The sequence below is a fragment of the Dryas octopetala genome, chromosome 6 (genome assembly GCF_963921425.1).
Source record: "Dryas octopetala chromosome 6, drDryOcto1.1, whole genome shotgun sequence".
Classification (NCBI taxonomy): domain Eukaryota; kingdom Viridiplantae; phylum Streptophyta; class Magnoliopsida; order Rosales; family Rosaceae; genus Dryas; species Dryas octopetala.
This window is the reverse complement of record NC_141371.1, coordinates 790,878-808,366: the sequence shown is the minus strand read 5'-3', so window position 1 is coordinate 808,366 and position 17,489 is coordinate 790,878. Positions and strand designations below refer to the sequence as shown.

Genomic DNA, 17,489 nt, shown 5'->3' with positions numbered 1-17,489 from the left:
ATAAACATGTGGGATTGAAATGGAAATGGATTGTGGAAGTGCGTTTCCGACTGTAAAAAGGAGGGAAAAAAACTTTTTATCACAGATGATCTCTCAACTTTGATCAAAATATCAATTTGGTTTTTAAAATTTAATTTAATTTATTGTTGTTTTCCATATTTATTACTGCACATCAATGTTGCCCTTCCGTTCAATTCCATTTGAATTGCCGTAAAAAAAAGGTCACATACACTATACGAAACCATTTTTTAGGAGAAATTACATCTTAACACACCTAGAGAGGGTGGGTTAAGACTCGGGTTAGGGATCATTTTTTTTTCTTTTGTTTTCTTAATTATTTTATTTTTAATTTTTTTAGTATTTTTCAAAGATAAATTTAGAATTAAATAATTTTTATGGTTCTTTTTTTGTGGTTATGGGATATGTGAAGACCATTATGATTATGAGAAAATGATCACATGTACTATATATGACAATTTTTTACGAAAATTCGAACGAATTGAAATGCAACAGAAGAACATATTGATGTACAATAATAAAGATGATGCACTATATTGAGTGAAAACACACTTTAATGATGAAATTGATATTTAAATAAAAATTAAGTGAAAAAAAAAAAAAAAAAGATTCAAAGTAGAGGGGAAGATTGCGACTCACGTGGCCGCTATAAAGGTCACATGCAAATTGCAAAGCAAATACTTGACACATACAAACCCCTCTTTGACACGTCAAAAGACCACATCCTCGTCACTTTCCATGCCTATCCTTTAATGATTTCTCTCTTTTTTTTTTTGACCAATAGTGATTTCTCTCTTTAATTACCCTATTCACTCTTCTTAATTTCATATTCAAAGTAAAGACTTTTATAATAAATTAAGATTAATATTATAATTAAACTCTATTTTCTTCCTCTTCATATTGTAATTTTCTTACAATTAAACAGATGAAGCCTGATCACGTGCTCTTCAGCGTCAGATACTAGTTAATAATGAAGCTTTTATAAGTGCGTATCATACGTCTCTTTTTTTATTTTGAGATTTGAGTCTTTTGCCATGTGACTGGTCTCCTAGACCAGATCATGTCTTTTGTTCATTTTTTATTGTCTAGACTGTCCACTAATCACTTGATGAAGCCCATGCTGTGTCACCAAATTTAGGATCCACCAAGGTACCTTTTTTTTATTTTTACACACCCTTTAAAAAAAAAAAAAAAAAAAAAAAAAACTCAAGAGAAAAGATCTTATATTCCATCTATTTTTCTTTTTACACACCTTTCCTAAAAAAAAACAAAACACACACACCCATCCCCACCTCTCCTCTCTCCGGCACATACCCATCCCCGACCACGCCGAGCAACCTACCACCACCGGCGAGCACCCCACCTGTGACGCCCCGAAACTGGGAACACCACAGCGGCACCCGTCTTAAAGATCTTGAGACTATAATACCCCTTACCCCGAGTATTATATTCCCAAGCTCTCTAAAACGAGTTAAGCCCTTTTTATTGAAGAACCCGGGTTGGATCAGAGTAGTAAAAATACAACGGAAGAAATTACTGAAAATGCCTCATATTATAAATAACAGTAAAGAGTACCAACCCGTGAGGGTTATATGTTTCAAATACACTAACCCTAATGCTACATAATAAAACAGTAGATAAACAGATATGTCAGGATAGTCCAACCCACGCCAGAGTGATTCAGTCTTCAACAAAGTGGTGCAACAAATTGGACTCATGGATAGCCATTGGGATATGCCACCTACGAGGATGAAAGAGAAACACCACCACGGATCCAAAGAAAGGATCTAAACCAGATAGCAAGACTGAAACTGACAAGCTACAAGTGCCACACCCACGACCTCAATCTTGGTTTCCAACAACTGGATTATCTGCACTCACAAGAGTACAGTAGGGGGTAAGCGTCACATACGTTCATCGCTTCCCCTCGAGGGAAAATCCTGGTTAGGTTTGAAACAATATTCGAAAATATAGGATTTCAAAGAAAACAGTTTAAAAGCAATGCACACCCAAAAACAAGGTATCAATACCAATAATATTGTAACCAAAGCCAGTAATGATCAAGATAATTATGCCAATAATCAGTGAGTAAAGCCTTTGCATGCTCATACATCTTTTTCAGTGAAAATTCTTCCTGTCACGTGACATAGTTCAGAAACATACCTGCGACCGATCACATACAGGCCAACCACCAGTATCGGAAATTCAACCACCACCTCGATACTGTGGTGAGAGTATCCATTTACCTGGTAATACCACATTGGTTAGCCTCCCCAGAAGGACATTCGACTAACCAGTCCGTACTTACCCCTCCGGAGGTTTAGGGGATCGAAACCCAAGGTCACAACACGTGCCCGTTACTCTCAGGTCGTCCAAGGTAACATACAGAGAAAATCACACAAGTATGCCATACAAAAATCATGCACATTCTCTGTGAAAGACATTTTCATATACATATAGTACGAAAATAGGCAGGAAATCTAATAACCGGGATATGGTACCTTCCCCCTACCTGCTTTACCAAAGTGTGTCCCTTGCCTGATCCCTTTCCTGTGTCTGGGTCCCACTTGTACCTGTTGGGAAACTGGAGATCCGAATCCGACGACAGCTATTAGGAACGTACTAAACGTACTCTCGGCCTTGTCTGTTAAGACCAGGTAAAATTTAGAGGTTTGGCACTAGCGTAACTTGCTAGGCTTCTCTAAATTCTTGATCCGGCATGACCCTGCTCCCCGAGGCAGACAGTCATGTCAGACCGTGTGGTTTCTAAGTTTATTTTAATTTATTGTCGAGGAGGTTGATCAGATATGAACCTTACAACGTGACCAGGTCAGTGCATGGGGAAACTGAGGGAGCTCTGGCTCAGTACCCAACGCTTGTATGCTCATGGACTGACCTTAGTCATCACGTTATTTGGTTACCACTGATATGGCCTCAATATTTATTAAGTTCATTTAATAACAACAGTTAAACGGCGTTTCGTCTATAACCACCACTTAAACAACAGCAAATTAAATAAGCTGGGTTAAGGGTATACCTGTTGAAGACTTCCCACGAGCAGAGTCTCGGTACTACTAGACTTGCTAAATAATAAGATTAAAATAGCCTAATTAACAAGAGATTTATTTAACAAAATTTTAGCAGAAATTCGACAGGGATCAAGAAATTACCTATGGAGCTCAGAAATGATTTTTTTTTAAAACTTCACCAAAACATAGCCTTCACACTACTAGAATTGAAGAGCTCATCGCCACGATCGCGTAGGCGAAATCGGATCGTCGATCGGAGCTCCAGAACTCAAGATAAACTCAAAACAAGATTGGAGAAGAGAGAGAAAGGAGGAGAGAGGAGAGAGAAGCTCTCTCTTGGGAAGCGTGCGGCTGAATTTGTGAGGATCAGCTGGGGTTCACGCCACTATTTATAGGGAGAGTGAGTGAGTCAACTCGGTTGACTCATCCGAGTTGACTGGGTTGACTCAAGTCAACCGTCATAACTTTGACCAATGAGAAATTGACACGTGGCGAAGGCTTTGACACTTGGCTGCACATGCAGCCATCAGATCTTGCTGCCATGCAGCGATGGACGCTCCAGATCGTGCCACGTGGCGCGATCTGGTGATTTCCTATTTTATTTTTCTTTTTCCTATTTTTCTCAACTTCAAAAATTAATTAAAAATAGCTCGGGACTCGGAAAAATACCCCGAAAAATACTACGGACTCGTATCGACTAGTACTAATTAACTATGAGGTCAAATTACCAATTTGCCCTTTAGAAAAATTTCGAAAATTTCAAGCTCCACAACTAAGATAAAATGCTTTTAAAAATGAAATTTTGGGAAATTCATAAAATAATCTCCCGGACTCGGAATAATACGAGACTTGCTCCGTTGGGTTCGTGAGTAAAAGTACCACCTTCTAAAGGTCTAACTTGGGTCAAAACTCTAGTCAAAGTTGGTCAAACAATTAAAGCTTAAGGTGAAAAATACGATTTTCCGCCAAACAAATTTCTAGAAAATTCTAGAAATTAAAGAAAAATCCCAAAATAAATTTGGAAAATTTTGGGTCTCACACCACCCCCTCCCTGCCCTTTCTCCTCTCTCCATTTCTCTCTCTTGCTCTCTCTTAAAAAAAAAATTGGAGCGGGTTCGGTGGACCAGTGCCGAACCCAATGGTTTCGTTCGGAAGGTACCCACCGAACAATCCTATTCTATTCGGCGGGTACCTGTCGAACGAAACCACCAGGTTCGGCACTAGTCCGCCGAACCTGCTGCAATTTTTTATTTTTTAAAATTTTTTTGGCTGTCTGCTTGGATGAGAGAGAGAGAGAGAAAAAGGGGAAGAATGTGGTGGTGGCTATTTTGGCTGTGCATGTGGTGGCTGTTTGTAGGTGGTGCATGCGGGGAGGAGAGGAGGGGAGGGCTCGGGGGGAGGTGGTTGGGGTGGGGGAAGAAAAAGAAGAGAAATGGTGGGGGGTGGGCTTCGACCGTGAAGAAGAAAAAAAAAAAAAGATGGAGATGGGGTGTGTAGGGGGGGAGATGGGGATGGGAGTGTGTGGGTGTGTGGGTGAGGGGAGAGCCAAATGGTCTTTTTTCTTAAGTTTTATTTTTTTTATTTTAAAAAGATTGTGTAAAAAAAAATTTAGAGGTGTGTAAATAACAGCCCCTCTGGTAAACACCCAACCTGCACGTGTTCTATCTTATTTATCCTTTATTTATTGGGTAGCAGCGCCGCAGATTTTATTGGGCCCATCGCTTGTTACTTGTTGCGTACAGAATCTACAGATGTGTTATTTTTCAGCTGAGAGCAAACGTCTATATCATTCAAAAGCCAAAATAAATTAAACATTTTTTTTTTGTTTTGAGGAAAATTATAAATTAAACATCAAACCATATATTTCGATCGATACATTCAATATTGTCATGCAAACGTTGTGGGAGCGAACTCTTCGGATTCAGACTTTTTATTAGTTTTTTCTCAATTTGTTAATGTCACGCAAATTAATCATTAATATATAATATGAATTAATTATGTAGATAATCAAACTCTCAATACAAAGCCCGTATTATATTATACTATCTTAAACAGACACTAATTACAAATTTATTTGGAATGATTTCCTTCCTATTTAAGTTTATGACCATTTCAGCAAGATAAGTTTTGACTTTTTTTTTTTTTTTTAAAAAGCCCACTATTTTTATAGACTTCAAAGTTCAAACGCTGTACATGGCATGTTCTTCTATTTTCAGAATTTAAGATAAAACTTATACTTTTACAAGGAAAAGTAAAATTAGTGTAAATAACCTACTTTCACTATTATCCTTATTTATTCCGTTGACCTTAATTTTGTGCACCAATCTATTTAGTAGATTGCAATTAAAAAAGAAAGAAAAAATCTGCTTAGGATTTTTTATTTATTTATTTATGAACTTTTATTTGTGGTTGATATTCAGGATCTGACAGCCTTTTCTAGAGAACCAAAGACTTAACCGCTAAGCTTTCCTCCCCCTATCCAACTATATAAATATACAGAAGCACAACACAGTAACAACATCACCATACAAGTCGTATGTCATATATATAACCAACACAAGACATAGAGAAGAAAAGTAATGCTTAGGTTCTTCTCAAACGGTGGTAGAGACGGCCAAAAGGAAATAGACGTCAGTGGAGATGAAGAAGAAGGGGAAGGAGGAATCACCTGCGAGTGCGGGACAGTGCTGGATCTGCAGGCCTTGCCGGAAGGATGCATAGCCAATGTCATCTCCTTGACGAGTCCTCGAGATGCGTGCAGGCTCTCTGCGGTTTCCACGAGTTTCCGGTCGGCCTCTGAATCCGACGCCGTTTGGGATGGATTCCTTCCGCCTGAGATCCACACCATCCTATCTGCAACCGCAACTGCGCCTCTCTCTGCCAAATCCAAGAAGGACCTTTACCTCGCTCTCTGCACAAACCCAGTCCTCATACACGAGGGCAAGATGGTAATTTCACTACACCCTTCCTCCTCCTCCTCTAAGGTGTCCCAACTTCGATTTGATTTTAAAAATATAATGAAATTTTTGTGTTCTCAACTTAAATTTGAATGGATTCTAATAAAATTTAAGTACCATTAACGCAGGTTTTAATGAATTCTAACAAAATTTAAGTATTCTCAAAAAGTCATGAATTTCATTAAGTAAAGAATTTTAATAAATTTGAATGAATTTGAATGTATCTTTTATACACACAAAATTTTATGAAAATTTTACCTAATTCTTTTAAATTTGGATGGACCGTATAAATTTTAACCTTAAAGTCAAAATTTCTTTGGATTTACAGATTTATTTGTTTTATCATAAAAGTCTGCTGGTTCTGTTGTGTACATTTATGTGGACCCGGCTTGTAATTTGCACATGACTTGAAGTAACGGGTTGTACCTTGGATGACAAGACAAGAGTACCTTAAAAGAAAGTTGTGACATTTTTAATGTGAATGTTTCTGTGTGCGTCTTACGTCGCGACAAAAAATCAAAATGGTGCGGCAGAGTCAGAGATTGACCAAATTGTAATGAATAGTTGAAAACTTAGTTAGAAATTTAGAATTAATGAATGCAATATGAAAAACGAGTTCGAAATTAGCTAGGAGTGTTATTGACTTGATCATGATTGATTGATGCAGAGCTTTTCACTGGACAAACGGAGTGGGAAAAAATGTTACATGATATCTGCAAGGGAGCTTTCCATTGTTTGGGCTGATACTCCTCACTATTGGCGGTGGATTTCTCTGCCTGACTCCAGGTCTGTAAAATTAATAACATTAAGTCATTAAGCATGCATGCATATTGTTTGAGATATATGTATGTACATTATATGGTTGGTTGGTCATAGTCTCATAGATTGAAACGTGTATTTAATAAATCAAAATTGAACAGGTTTGAGGAGGTGGCTGAGCTTGTGAGTGTTTGTTGGCTTGAAATCCGAGGGAAAATTGGTACACGCTTGCTGTCCCCAGCAACTGTATATGAAGCTTATCTTGTGTTCAAGTCAAGTGCAGGGACATATGGATTTGAATACCAACCTGTGGAGGTCACAGTGGGAGTGGTTGGAGGAGGAGAAGTGAGCAAGAAGAGTGTGTTTCTTGACGCCGAAAGAGGGCGGAATCAGGGCTACCAGATTGTGCCTAGGCGTGTTGGCATATTTATCAGGAGACAAATTTTGCAGCCATTCCAGCCCTCCCCAGAGGTCGACCAAGAACAATATCCTAAGGAGAGGGCCGATGGGTGGTTGGAGATTGAGTTGGGTCAATTCTTCTGCCAAGGAGGAGAAGATAGGGACTTGGAGATGACTTGTTTGGAGGTTAGGGGTGGTCAGTGGAAGGGTGGCCTCATTGTTCAAGGCATTGAGGTCAGGCCCAAAACCAACTAGAGTTTCACTTTTAATAACTAGATGATGATCCATATCTCTAAAGGGTTTGACCTTTGTCTTTTACTTTGTAATTTGCTGAGAAAAAGTCCCATAAGGGATTGAGAGGTCAGTGTGTCTGTAAATCATCCATCTATATAGGGGTTGAGGTCAGTGTTGAAAATAGTCTCTTCTCTGCTACCTTTTACATTGCAGTTGACATTTATGAATCATGTCATTGTCATTTTGCTTCATTGTTGTTGTAATCTTCAGTTGGTGCTTATAAAGTACAAACTATTGGCGCTATAAAGCCTAATCGGACTGTTGATTAATTTGAAGAGAACAAACCTTGAGTACAGTACAATCGTGCACGTACAAGGATTAAAAGTTAGTGACATGATGTAACTTCTATTTTTGGTGGTTTCTGCCTGATAGGTACACATAAATTAGCCAAGAAAATAATTATATGTAACTGGAGATTATTGGATTTTTTTTTATTTGATGATGTTACATGTATGATATGAAGACTTTCTCTTCTTACAACAACAAACAATTTCGGAATGGCTTTGTATTTTCTATCGATTGTTACTCGAATTATAAAAATACATGAGCATTGAGGAATGAGGAATGAGGATTGATGAATTGACTATAATTTCGACTTATTTGACTTAAACTTTATGTATCTATTCAGTTACAATATGTCACAAACTTTAGATACCCAATGAAATCTAATCTGAACTTTCTCGATTTTTTTAAACATGTAAACTATGTTCTGATCATTTCACATGTAAACTATATTATAAACTATATTTTTATCATTCCCATTTTTTTGTACCCAAAAAGAAATGATGATTTATGTTTTAAGGTTAAACTAGTTTAGCTTTTATTAAAAGGAATCATTCTATGAAAGTTTCTTCAAACATGCTCAGAAATCAGAATGACTTTGAACGAGGGGTGAGGTTCGTTACTATGAGTGAGAGAGTGAGAGAGAGAGAGAGAGAGAGAGAGAGAGAGTGTGTGTGTGTGTGTGTGGAAGTGGAAGCAAAAGGGAAGTAGAAGAGTTTAGGACATCCTAAGTCAAAATTTCAGTTCGTAACTCGATGTATTTTAAATGTTTATACCTTTAGTGCGTTACAAATTGAACCAAGTGACATTCCAATTCATGTTTTAACGGATTTCAAGTCATACATTAGAGTTTCTCAAGTCATTCTTTAAAATGTCTCAAAGTCATTCTTTAAAACGTCTCAAGTCGTTTCTTAAGGCATCTTAAGTCATTAATTAAAAATTTCAATTCGTAACTCGAGAGTTTTTCAATGCTTATACTCTTAGTGCATTTCAAATTGTACCTAGTGACATTCCAAATCATGTTTTGACGTTTCCCAAGTCATACCATAAAGTTTCACAAGTCATTCTTAGGGCATCTGAAGTCGTTCCTTAGGGTATTTGAATTCGTTCATTAAGAATTTCAGTTCGTAACTCGAGAGATTTTAAATGTTTATACCCTATATGCATTTAAAATTGTAACAAGTGACATTTCAACTCATGTTTTGACGGTTCCCAAGTTATACTTTAGGGCATCTGAAGTCGTTCCTTAGGGCATCTGAAGTCGTTCCTTAGAGCATTTCAAGTCGTTCCTTGTGAATTTAAGTTCGTAACTCAAGAGATTTTAAATGTTTATACCTTTAGTGCATTTCAAATTGTAACTAGTGATATTTCGAGTCATATTTTGATGGTTCCCAAGTCATACCCAAGAATTTTTCAAGTCGTTCATTAAGGCATCTAAAGTCGTTTCGTAGGACATTTAAAGTCGCTCCTTGAGAATTTCAGTTCATAACTCAAGCTATTTTAAATGTTTATACCCTTGATGCATTTCAAATTGTGCCTATAGACATTTCAATTCATGTTTTGACGGATCCTAAGTCATACTCTTGAGTTTCTCAAGTCGTTCTTTAGGGCATCTGAAGTCGTTTCTTAAGGCATACTAAGTCATTCTTTTAGAATTTCAGTTCGTAACTTGAGAGATTTTAAATGTTTATATTCTTAGTGCATTTCAAATTGTATCTAGTGACATTCCAAGTCATGTTTTGACGATTCCCAAGTCATACAATAGAGTTTCTTAAGTCATTCCTTAGAACATCTGCAGTCGTTTCTTAGGGCATTCCAAGTCGTTAATTGAAAATTTCAGTTCATAACTCGAGGGGTTTTAAATGTTTATACTATTGGTGTATTTCAAATTGTACCTAATGACATAACAAGTTATGTTTTGACGTTTCTCAAGTCATACCCTAAAGTTTCTGAAGTCGTTCCTTAAAGTATCTGAAGTCGTTCCTTACGGCATTCCAAGTCGTTCCTTGAGAATTTCAGTTCGTAACTCAAGGAATTTCAAATGTTTATACCCTTGTTGCATTTTAAATTGTATTGAAAGTCATGTTTTGATGGTTCCCAAGTCATACCCTAGAGTTTCTTAAGTCGTTCCTTAGGACATCTAAAGTCGTTCATTAGGACATCTTAAGTGTTCCTTGAGCATTTAAGTTCGTAACTCGAGGGATTTTAAATGTTTGTACCCATGGTGCATTTCAAATTGTATCTAGTGATATTCCAAGTCATGTTTTGAGGTTTCCCAAGTTATATCATAGAGTTTCTCAAGTCATTCCATAGGGCATCTGAAGTCGATCGTTCCTTAGGCCATCCCAAATCGTTTGTGAAAAATTTCAGTTCATAACTCGAGGATTTTAAAATATTTATACCTTTGGTGCATTTCAAATTGTACCCAGTGACATTTCAAGTCATGTTTTGATTGTTCCCAAGTCATACCCTAGAGTTTCTCAAGTCGTTTCTTAGGGCATCTGAAATCGTTCCTTAAAGCATTCCAGGTCGTTCTATGAAAAATTCAGTTCGTAACTCGAGTGATTTTAAATGTTATATACCCTAGGTGCATTTAAAATTATACCAAGTGACATTGCAACTCATGTTTTGATGGTTCTTAAGTCATACCCAAGAGTTTCTCAAGTCGTTCTTTTGGGCATCTCAAGTAATTCCTTGAGAATTTCAATTCGCAACTCAAGGGTTTTTAAATGTTTATATTCTTGATGCATTTCAAATTGTATCTAGTGACATTTCAAGTCATATTTTGACGGTTCCTAAGTCAGACCCTAGAGTTTCTCAAGTCTTTCCTTAGAGCATCTGAAGTCGTTCCTTAGGACATTTCAAGTCGTTAATTGAAAAATTCAATTCATAAATCGAGGGGTTTTAAATGTTTATACGTTTGGTTCATTTTAAATTGTATCTAATGACATTCCAAGTCATGTTTTGACGTTTCAAAAGTCATACTCTGGAGTTTCTCAAGTCGTTCCTTAGGGCATCCTAAGTCGTTCGTTGAGAATTTTAGTTCATAACTCAAGAGATTTCACATGTTTATATCCTTGGTGCATTTCAAATTGCACCTAATGACATTCCAAGTCATGTTTTGACGGTTCCTAAGTCATATCATAAAGTTTCTTAAGTCGTTCTTTAGGGCATTTGAAGTTGTTTCTTAGGACATCTCAAGTCGTACTTTAAGAATTTCAGTTTGTAACTCAAGAGATTTTAAATTTTTATACCCTTGGTGCATTTCAAATTGTACCTAGTGACATTCTAAGTCATATTTTGACGGTTCCCAAGTCAGACCATAAAGTTTCTCAAGTCGTTCTTTAGGGCATCTCAAGTCGTTCCTAGGCATTCCAAGTCATTAATTGAAAAATTCAATTTGTAAATTGAGGGGTTTTAAATGTTTATACCTTTGGTGCATTTTAAATTGTATCTAGTGACATTCCAAGTCATTTTTTGACGTTTCTCAAGTCATACCATAGAATTTCGCAAGTCGTTCTTTAAAGCATATGAAGTCGTTTCTTAGGGTATCCTAAGTCGTTCGTTGAGAATTTTAGTTCGTAACTCGAGAGATTTCACATGTTTATATCCTTGGTACATTTCAAATTGTACCTAGTGACATTCAAGTCATGTTTTGTCGGTTCCCAAGTCATACTCTAGAGTTTCTTAAGTCGTTCCTTAGGACATCTCAAGTCGTACATTGAGAATTTCAGTTTGTAACTCAAGAGATTTTAAATGTTTATACTCTTTGTGCATTTCATATTGTACCTAGTGACATTCCAAGTCATGTTTTAACGATTCCCAAGTCATACCATAAAGTTTCTCAAGTCGTTCCTTAGGGCATCCTAAGTCATTTCTTAGGGCATCCCAAGTCGTTCGTTGAGAATTTCAGTTCGTAACTCGAGGGATTTCAAATGTTTATGCCCTTAATGGATTTCAAATTGTACCTAATGACATTCCAAGTCATATTTTGACAGTTCCCAAGTCATACCCTAAAGTTTCTCAAGTCGTTCCTTAGGGCATCTGAAGTCATTCCTTAGGATATCTCAAGTCATTCATTGAGAATTTCAATTCGTAACTAGAATGATTTTAAATGTTTATACACTTGGTGCATTTCAAATTGTACCTAGTGACATTCCAAATCATGTTTTGACGCTTCCTAAGTCATACGCTAGAGTTTCTTAAGTCGTTCTTAGAGCATCTTCAGTCGTTTCTTAGGACTTCCCAAATAGTTCCTTGAGAATTTTAGTTCGTAACTCGAGGGATTTCAAATGTTTATACTCTTGGTGCATTTCAAATTGTACCTAGTGATATTCCAAGTCATACCTTAAGGTTTCTTAAGTCATTTTTTAGGACATCTGAAATTGTTCCTTAGGACATTCCAAGTCGTTTTTCGAGAATTTAGTTCGTAACTCGAGGGATTTTAAATGTTTATTCCCTTGGTGCATTTCAAATTGTACTTAGTGACATTTCAAGTTATGTTTTGATGGTTCTTAAGTCATATCCTAGAGTTTCTAAAGTCGTTCCTTAAGGCATCTGAACTCGTTCCTTAAGACATCTCAAATCCTTCCTTGAGAATTTTAGTTCGTAACTCGAGGGATTTCAAATGTTTATACCCTTGGTGCATTTCAAATTGTATCTAGTGACATTCCAAGTCATGTTTTGACAGTTCTCAAGTCATACCCTAGAGTTTTTCAAGTCGTTCCTTAGGACATCTAAAGTTGTTCCTTAGGACATCCCAAGTCGTTCTTCGAGAATTTTAGTTTGTAACTCGAGAGATTTTAAATGTTTATACCCTTGGTGCATTTCAAATTGTACCTAGTGACATTCTAAGTCTTGTTTTGATGTTTCCCAAGTCATACCCTAGAGTTTCTCAAGTCGTTCTTTAGGGCATCTAAAGTTGTTATTTAGGACATCTCAAGTCGTTCCTTGAGAATTTTAGTTCCTAACTCGAGGAATTTTAAATGTTTATACCCTTGGTGCATTTCAAATTGTACCTAGTGACATTCCAAATCATGTTTTGACGGTTCTCATGTCATAACCTAGTGTTTCTCAAGTCGTTGCTTAAGAATAAAGTCGTTATTTAGGGCATCTCAAGTCGCTCTTTTAGAATTTCAGTTCATAACTTAGGGATTTTAAATGTTTATACTCTTGGTGCATTTCAAATTGTACTTAGTAACATTCTCAGACATACATTAGGGTATTTGAAGTTGTTCCTTAGAGCATCTGAAGTCATTCTTTAAGGCATCCGAAGTCATTTCTTGAGAGTTTCAGTTCGTAACTCGAGAGATTTCAAATGTTTATACCCTTGGTGCATTTTAAATTGTACCCAGTGACATTCCAAGTTATGTTTTGACGGTTCCCAAGTCATACCCTAGAGTTTCTTAAGTCATTCCTTAGGGCATTTGAAGTCGTTCATTATGACATCTTAAGTCGTTCCTTGAGAATTTTAGTTCGTAACTCGAGGCATTTTAAATGTTTATACCCTTGGTGCATTTCAAATTGTACATAGTGATATTTCAAGTCATGTTTTGACGGCTCTCAAGTCATACCCTAGAGTTTCTTAAGTCGTTTTTTAGGGCAAGTGAGAATTTCAGTTTGTAACTCAATAAATTTTAAATTTTTATACTCTTGATAAATTTTAAATTGTACCTAGTGAATAAATTTAATAAATGTAACATTATTATTTGTGTTTTTCGTTTTCCTAGCCCAAATAAGGTTCGTTTATTTGTTTTCTCAAGAAAATGTTTTTCTTGGGTCTCTTGACGGTGAAAATGCGTAATTGGGTTTCTGGGCTTAGGCTTCCTCTTTCACATACATAAAGGAAAAAAAGAAAAAAAACTGTCATTGGGTCATCAAACACAAACGAAAAAACAAAGAAAAAGAAAATAAACAAAAATTTTGTTGAGTTTGGTCTATCGTCTCGAATTGCCGGACCCAAGAGAGTAGAAAGAAGACGACCCAAAAGCGGCAATCACCGGCAGAAGCAGCAACCCACTTTCACCCACCAGGTACTCCGTTTTCCTTCTCAATTTTTTTATTTTCATCTTAAATATTTTCTACCACAAAATAAAATTAAACAGAAGTTGTCGATTTTCCTTTTGATGTTATTTATGAGTAAATAATTTTGTTCAATGATTGTTAAAAAGGAGAAGAACCTACTTCATAAAAGTCCTAATATTTAAAGCCTTTTGGGGTATTGGGATCTCTGGATTAGTCTTTGGATCCGTTCTGAGAAACCCAAATGTTGTTTCCAAAAAATTGTTGGAATCTCTGGTCTATGATTTTAGTTTGTGTAAAACTCTCGTTTGGGGTTTGAGTTGGGAGTCATTTTGGGGCCGAATGCTCCATTATGGTAACTGGGTTATAGTCTTGTAAGTGGTCACCACGGGCTCAAATGGTCACATTGAGTCATTGACTCCTCTGGTGAGCTGTGCCTTTTGTGCAGTCGATTCTGGTCTTAGTGCTATTCCCATTCGACCTACATTGTGTTCCATGGGTAATGAATGAGAACTCGTGGAGTTCCTAGATGACTGTCCTTGAACCATGTTCTCTGACTTCTGTCTTTGAGTTAGCGTTGAAATCTGGCTGAGGAAATTGATATCTTGGTGTGAGGAAGGAACGAGGTGTTAAATGTAGCTTAACTGTGTTATCCGTAGATTTGTACGCAAATGCGAATTGACTCTGATATAGGAGCAATAGTGATAGGGAGGTTTAGTACAGTTAATTGCATCAAAGCATATACCTTGAAAATCTCTTATTTTATATCGAACTGATTTATTAGTTTGTACTAGTATGATTCTTCCCATTTGGGCCTCCTGTTTTTCAGTTATGCATGTGTGCGCTCACATACACCCACAGAAAAATGCTACTTATTTTTTCTTTTGTGTTCCCACTGCTGTAACCATATATGACTGGAGGTTTGATGTGGTGCAGTGTTTACAATTTCAGTCTGTGTCAAGATGAGGGGAACCCTTAGAATCATGTGACACTTCCGCTCCTTCTGCTTGTGGATACATGGAAGATCATTCTTTACCTTCACCAAATGCTTCTCTTGGCCTGACAGAATATCAATTAGATTTAGCTATTGGGCAAGAGTTTCCTGATGTTGAAACTTGCCGAAGAAGATTGAAGAATATTGCCCTAGCACTGCATTTTGATCTTCGTATAGTGAAATCAGATCGCAGCCGGTTTATAGCCAAGTGCTCAAAAGAAGGCTGTCCATGGCGTGTACATGTAGCAAAATGTCCTGGAGTTCCAACCTTTACAGTAAGAACCCTACATGGTGAGCATACCTGTGAAGGGGTTCGCAATCTTCATCATCAGCAAGCATCTGTAGGTTGGGTTGCTAGGTCTGTAGAAGCACGGGTTCGGGATAATCCACGGTATAAACCAAAAGAGATCCTGCAAGATATCCGTGATCAGCATGGAGTTGCTGTTTCTTACATGCAAGCTTGGCGTGGTAAGGAGCGTAGCATGGCAGCACTTCATGGAACTTTTGAAGAAGGATATCGCCTTCTTCCTGAATATTGTGATCAACTAAGGAAAACGAACCCAGGAAGCATTGCTTCAGTCTTTGCCACTGGACAAGAAAATTGCTTCCACCGCCTTTTCATTTCTTATCGTGCATCAATTTATGGGTTTATACATGCTTGCAGGCCACTTTTAGAACTTGATAGAGCACATCTTAAAGGCAAATACTTGGGTTCATTACTTTGCGCTGCAGCTGTTGATGCTGATGATGCATTATTTCCATTGGCAATAGCTATTGTTGATGTGGAAAGTGATGAGAATTGGATGTGGTTTATGTCAGAATTACGAAAGCTTCTTGGATTAAACACTGATAACATGCCTAGACTAACAATACTCTCTGAAAGACAAAGGGGCATTGTAGAGGCAGTGGAAACTCATTTTCCAAGTGCCTTCCATGGATTTTGTCTGCGTTATGTCAGTGAAAATTTTCGTGATACATTTAAGAACGCGAAGTTGGTGAATATCTTTTGGAATGCTGTTTATGCTCTCACTGCAGTTGAATTTGATAGTAAGATTGCAGAGATGGCAGAGATCTCACAAGATGTGCTACAATGGTTTCAACACTTCCCTCCTCAACTTTGGGCTGTAGCATATTTTGAAGGTGTGCGGTATGGCCATTTTACTCTGGGGGTTACAGAGTTGTTGTATAATTGGGCCCTTGAATGCCATGAGCTCCCTATTGTGCAAATGATGGAGCATATTCGTCATCAATTGTCATCTTGGTTTAATGATCGTCGGGATATGGGCATGAGGTGGACATCAATTTTAGTACCATCTGCTGAGAAGCGGATTTTAGAGGCAATTGCTGATGCTCGGTGCTATCAAGTACTTCGTGCAAATGAAGTTGAGTTTGAGATTGTGTCAACTGAGCGGACAAATATTGTGGATATACAAACTCGTGTGTGCTCATGTCGCCGTTGGCATATATACGGTTTACCTTGTGCACATGCTGCTGCTGCACTTATTTCTTGCGGACAAGATGTCCATTTATTTGCTGAGCTTTGCTTCACAGTAGCAAATTACCGAGAGGCCTATTCACAGATGATTCATCCTATTCCAGATAAGAACCTATGGAAGGAGCCTGGCGAGGGAACAGAGGGTGGAAGCGCCAAGGTTGATATCATGATACGCCCACCCAAGACTCGGCGGCCACCTGGAAGACCCAAAAAGAAGGTCCTTCGTGTTGAGAACTTCAAGCGCCCAAAGAGAGTTGTTCAATGTGGTCGCTGCCATATGTTAGGACATTCTCAAAAGAAATGTACCTTGCCAATTTGACCTGATTAGCTTGTTAAAATATTCCCCCCCCTGTTTCTGGTTCGTTTTTCATTTCATTGTTTCTAAAATGAAGTAGAATCAATGATGTGTTTGTAATGTTAATGTATGTTTTAATGAACTAATGTAGTTGTGAAATAAGGATTTAGTCTTTTTTTTTTTTTTTGGGGGGGCACAGTGCCATCTATTTATCATGTGCATTTAGTGGCACCATCTTTGTGTTCTGGCTTTATACCAATAACATAACTCAGTTATAATGTCTTATCTGAAATTGTTTGTTAGGGTTTATTTCTCTTGTTAGATTGTATTATGATTGTCCAGGGGTAAACATCTCATGGTTCCAGTCAGTCAATTGAGAAAATCTACAGATCCTCAACGCCCATATAGCAATCTGCTGGAGATTCACTGGTGTTTCCAAAATTCCGGTAAATATGTACCTGGTGTTATAGGTCATTGCTGTTAAATATGAACATTATTGGATTCCGGAAGTGTGTTAGATTTATAGGTTCATCTTAAATGTTTTTCGCATTTACTTCTCATCTTGCTAGTCTTCTTTTTAAGACTTTACCACTTAATTATTTTTAACAGGTTCAATGTGCATCCATGGCCAGGAATGAGATCCACTGCGCGTCATCTGATGTAAGACTACTATTTCAATCTTGCTTCAAGATACATCGCAATGAAGGTGCTCTTGTGAGCTGTTCTTTTGGGGGTAGGGGGTTTGTTAAGAAAGAATCAAACTTTGGTTCAACATAGTAGAATTTCTGAATATATGAATTTGGACACTGATAGTCCTAGAGTATGTTCGACTATCCTATTGTCTGGATGTTACTTTCTATACATTATTTCATTGAAATTGTTGTCTTTGTAACAACTTTCCTAGTATTATCTTTTTCCTGCATTGCAGTTTGCTTCTTCTTTCAAG

General features: G+C 37.3%; 2 protein-coding genes across 3 annotated transcripts; both read left to right on the top strand.

Moving 5' to 3' along the window:
• Nucleotides 1-5,534: 5,534 nt before the first annotated feature.
• On the top strand, nucleotides 5,535-7,647 carry LOC147280688 (putative F-box protein PP2-B12). Its single transcript, XM_086247002.1, has 3 exons — nucleotides 5,535-5,995; nucleotides 6,672-6,790; nucleotides 6,925-7,647. The coding sequence occupies exons 1-3, from the start codon at nucleotides 5,627-5,629 to the stop codon at nucleotides 7,415-7,417; spliced, it is 981 nt and encodes a 326-aa protein (XP_086103128.1). The 5' UTR covers nucleotides 5,535-5,626; the 3' UTR covers nucleotides 7,418-7,647.
• Nucleotides 7,648-13,545: 5,898 nt separating this feature from the next.
• On the top strand, nucleotides 13,546-17,398 carry LOC147280687 (uncharacterized). 2 transcript variants are annotated; one of them, XM_086249313.1, is made up of 3 exons: nucleotides 13,546-13,770; nucleotides 14,711-16,989; nucleotides 17,153-17,398. In XM_086249313.1, exon 2 carries the CDS (start codon nucleotides 14,777-14,779, stop codon nucleotides 16,565-16,567), a length of 1,791 nt encoding a protein of 596 aa, XP_086105439.1. In that variant the 5' UTR covers nucleotides 13,546-13,770; nucleotides 14,711-14,776; the 3' UTR covers nucleotides 16,568-16,989; nucleotides 17,153-17,398. The 2 variants fall into 2 exon arrangements, with proteins under 2 accessions (XP_086105439.1, XP_086105438.1); XM_086249312.1 differs by having other exon boundaries at nucleotides 13,547-13,770; nucleotides 14,696-16,989; nucleotides 17,153-17,397.
• The last annotated feature ends 91 nt before the right edge of the window (nucleotides 17,399-17,489 follow it).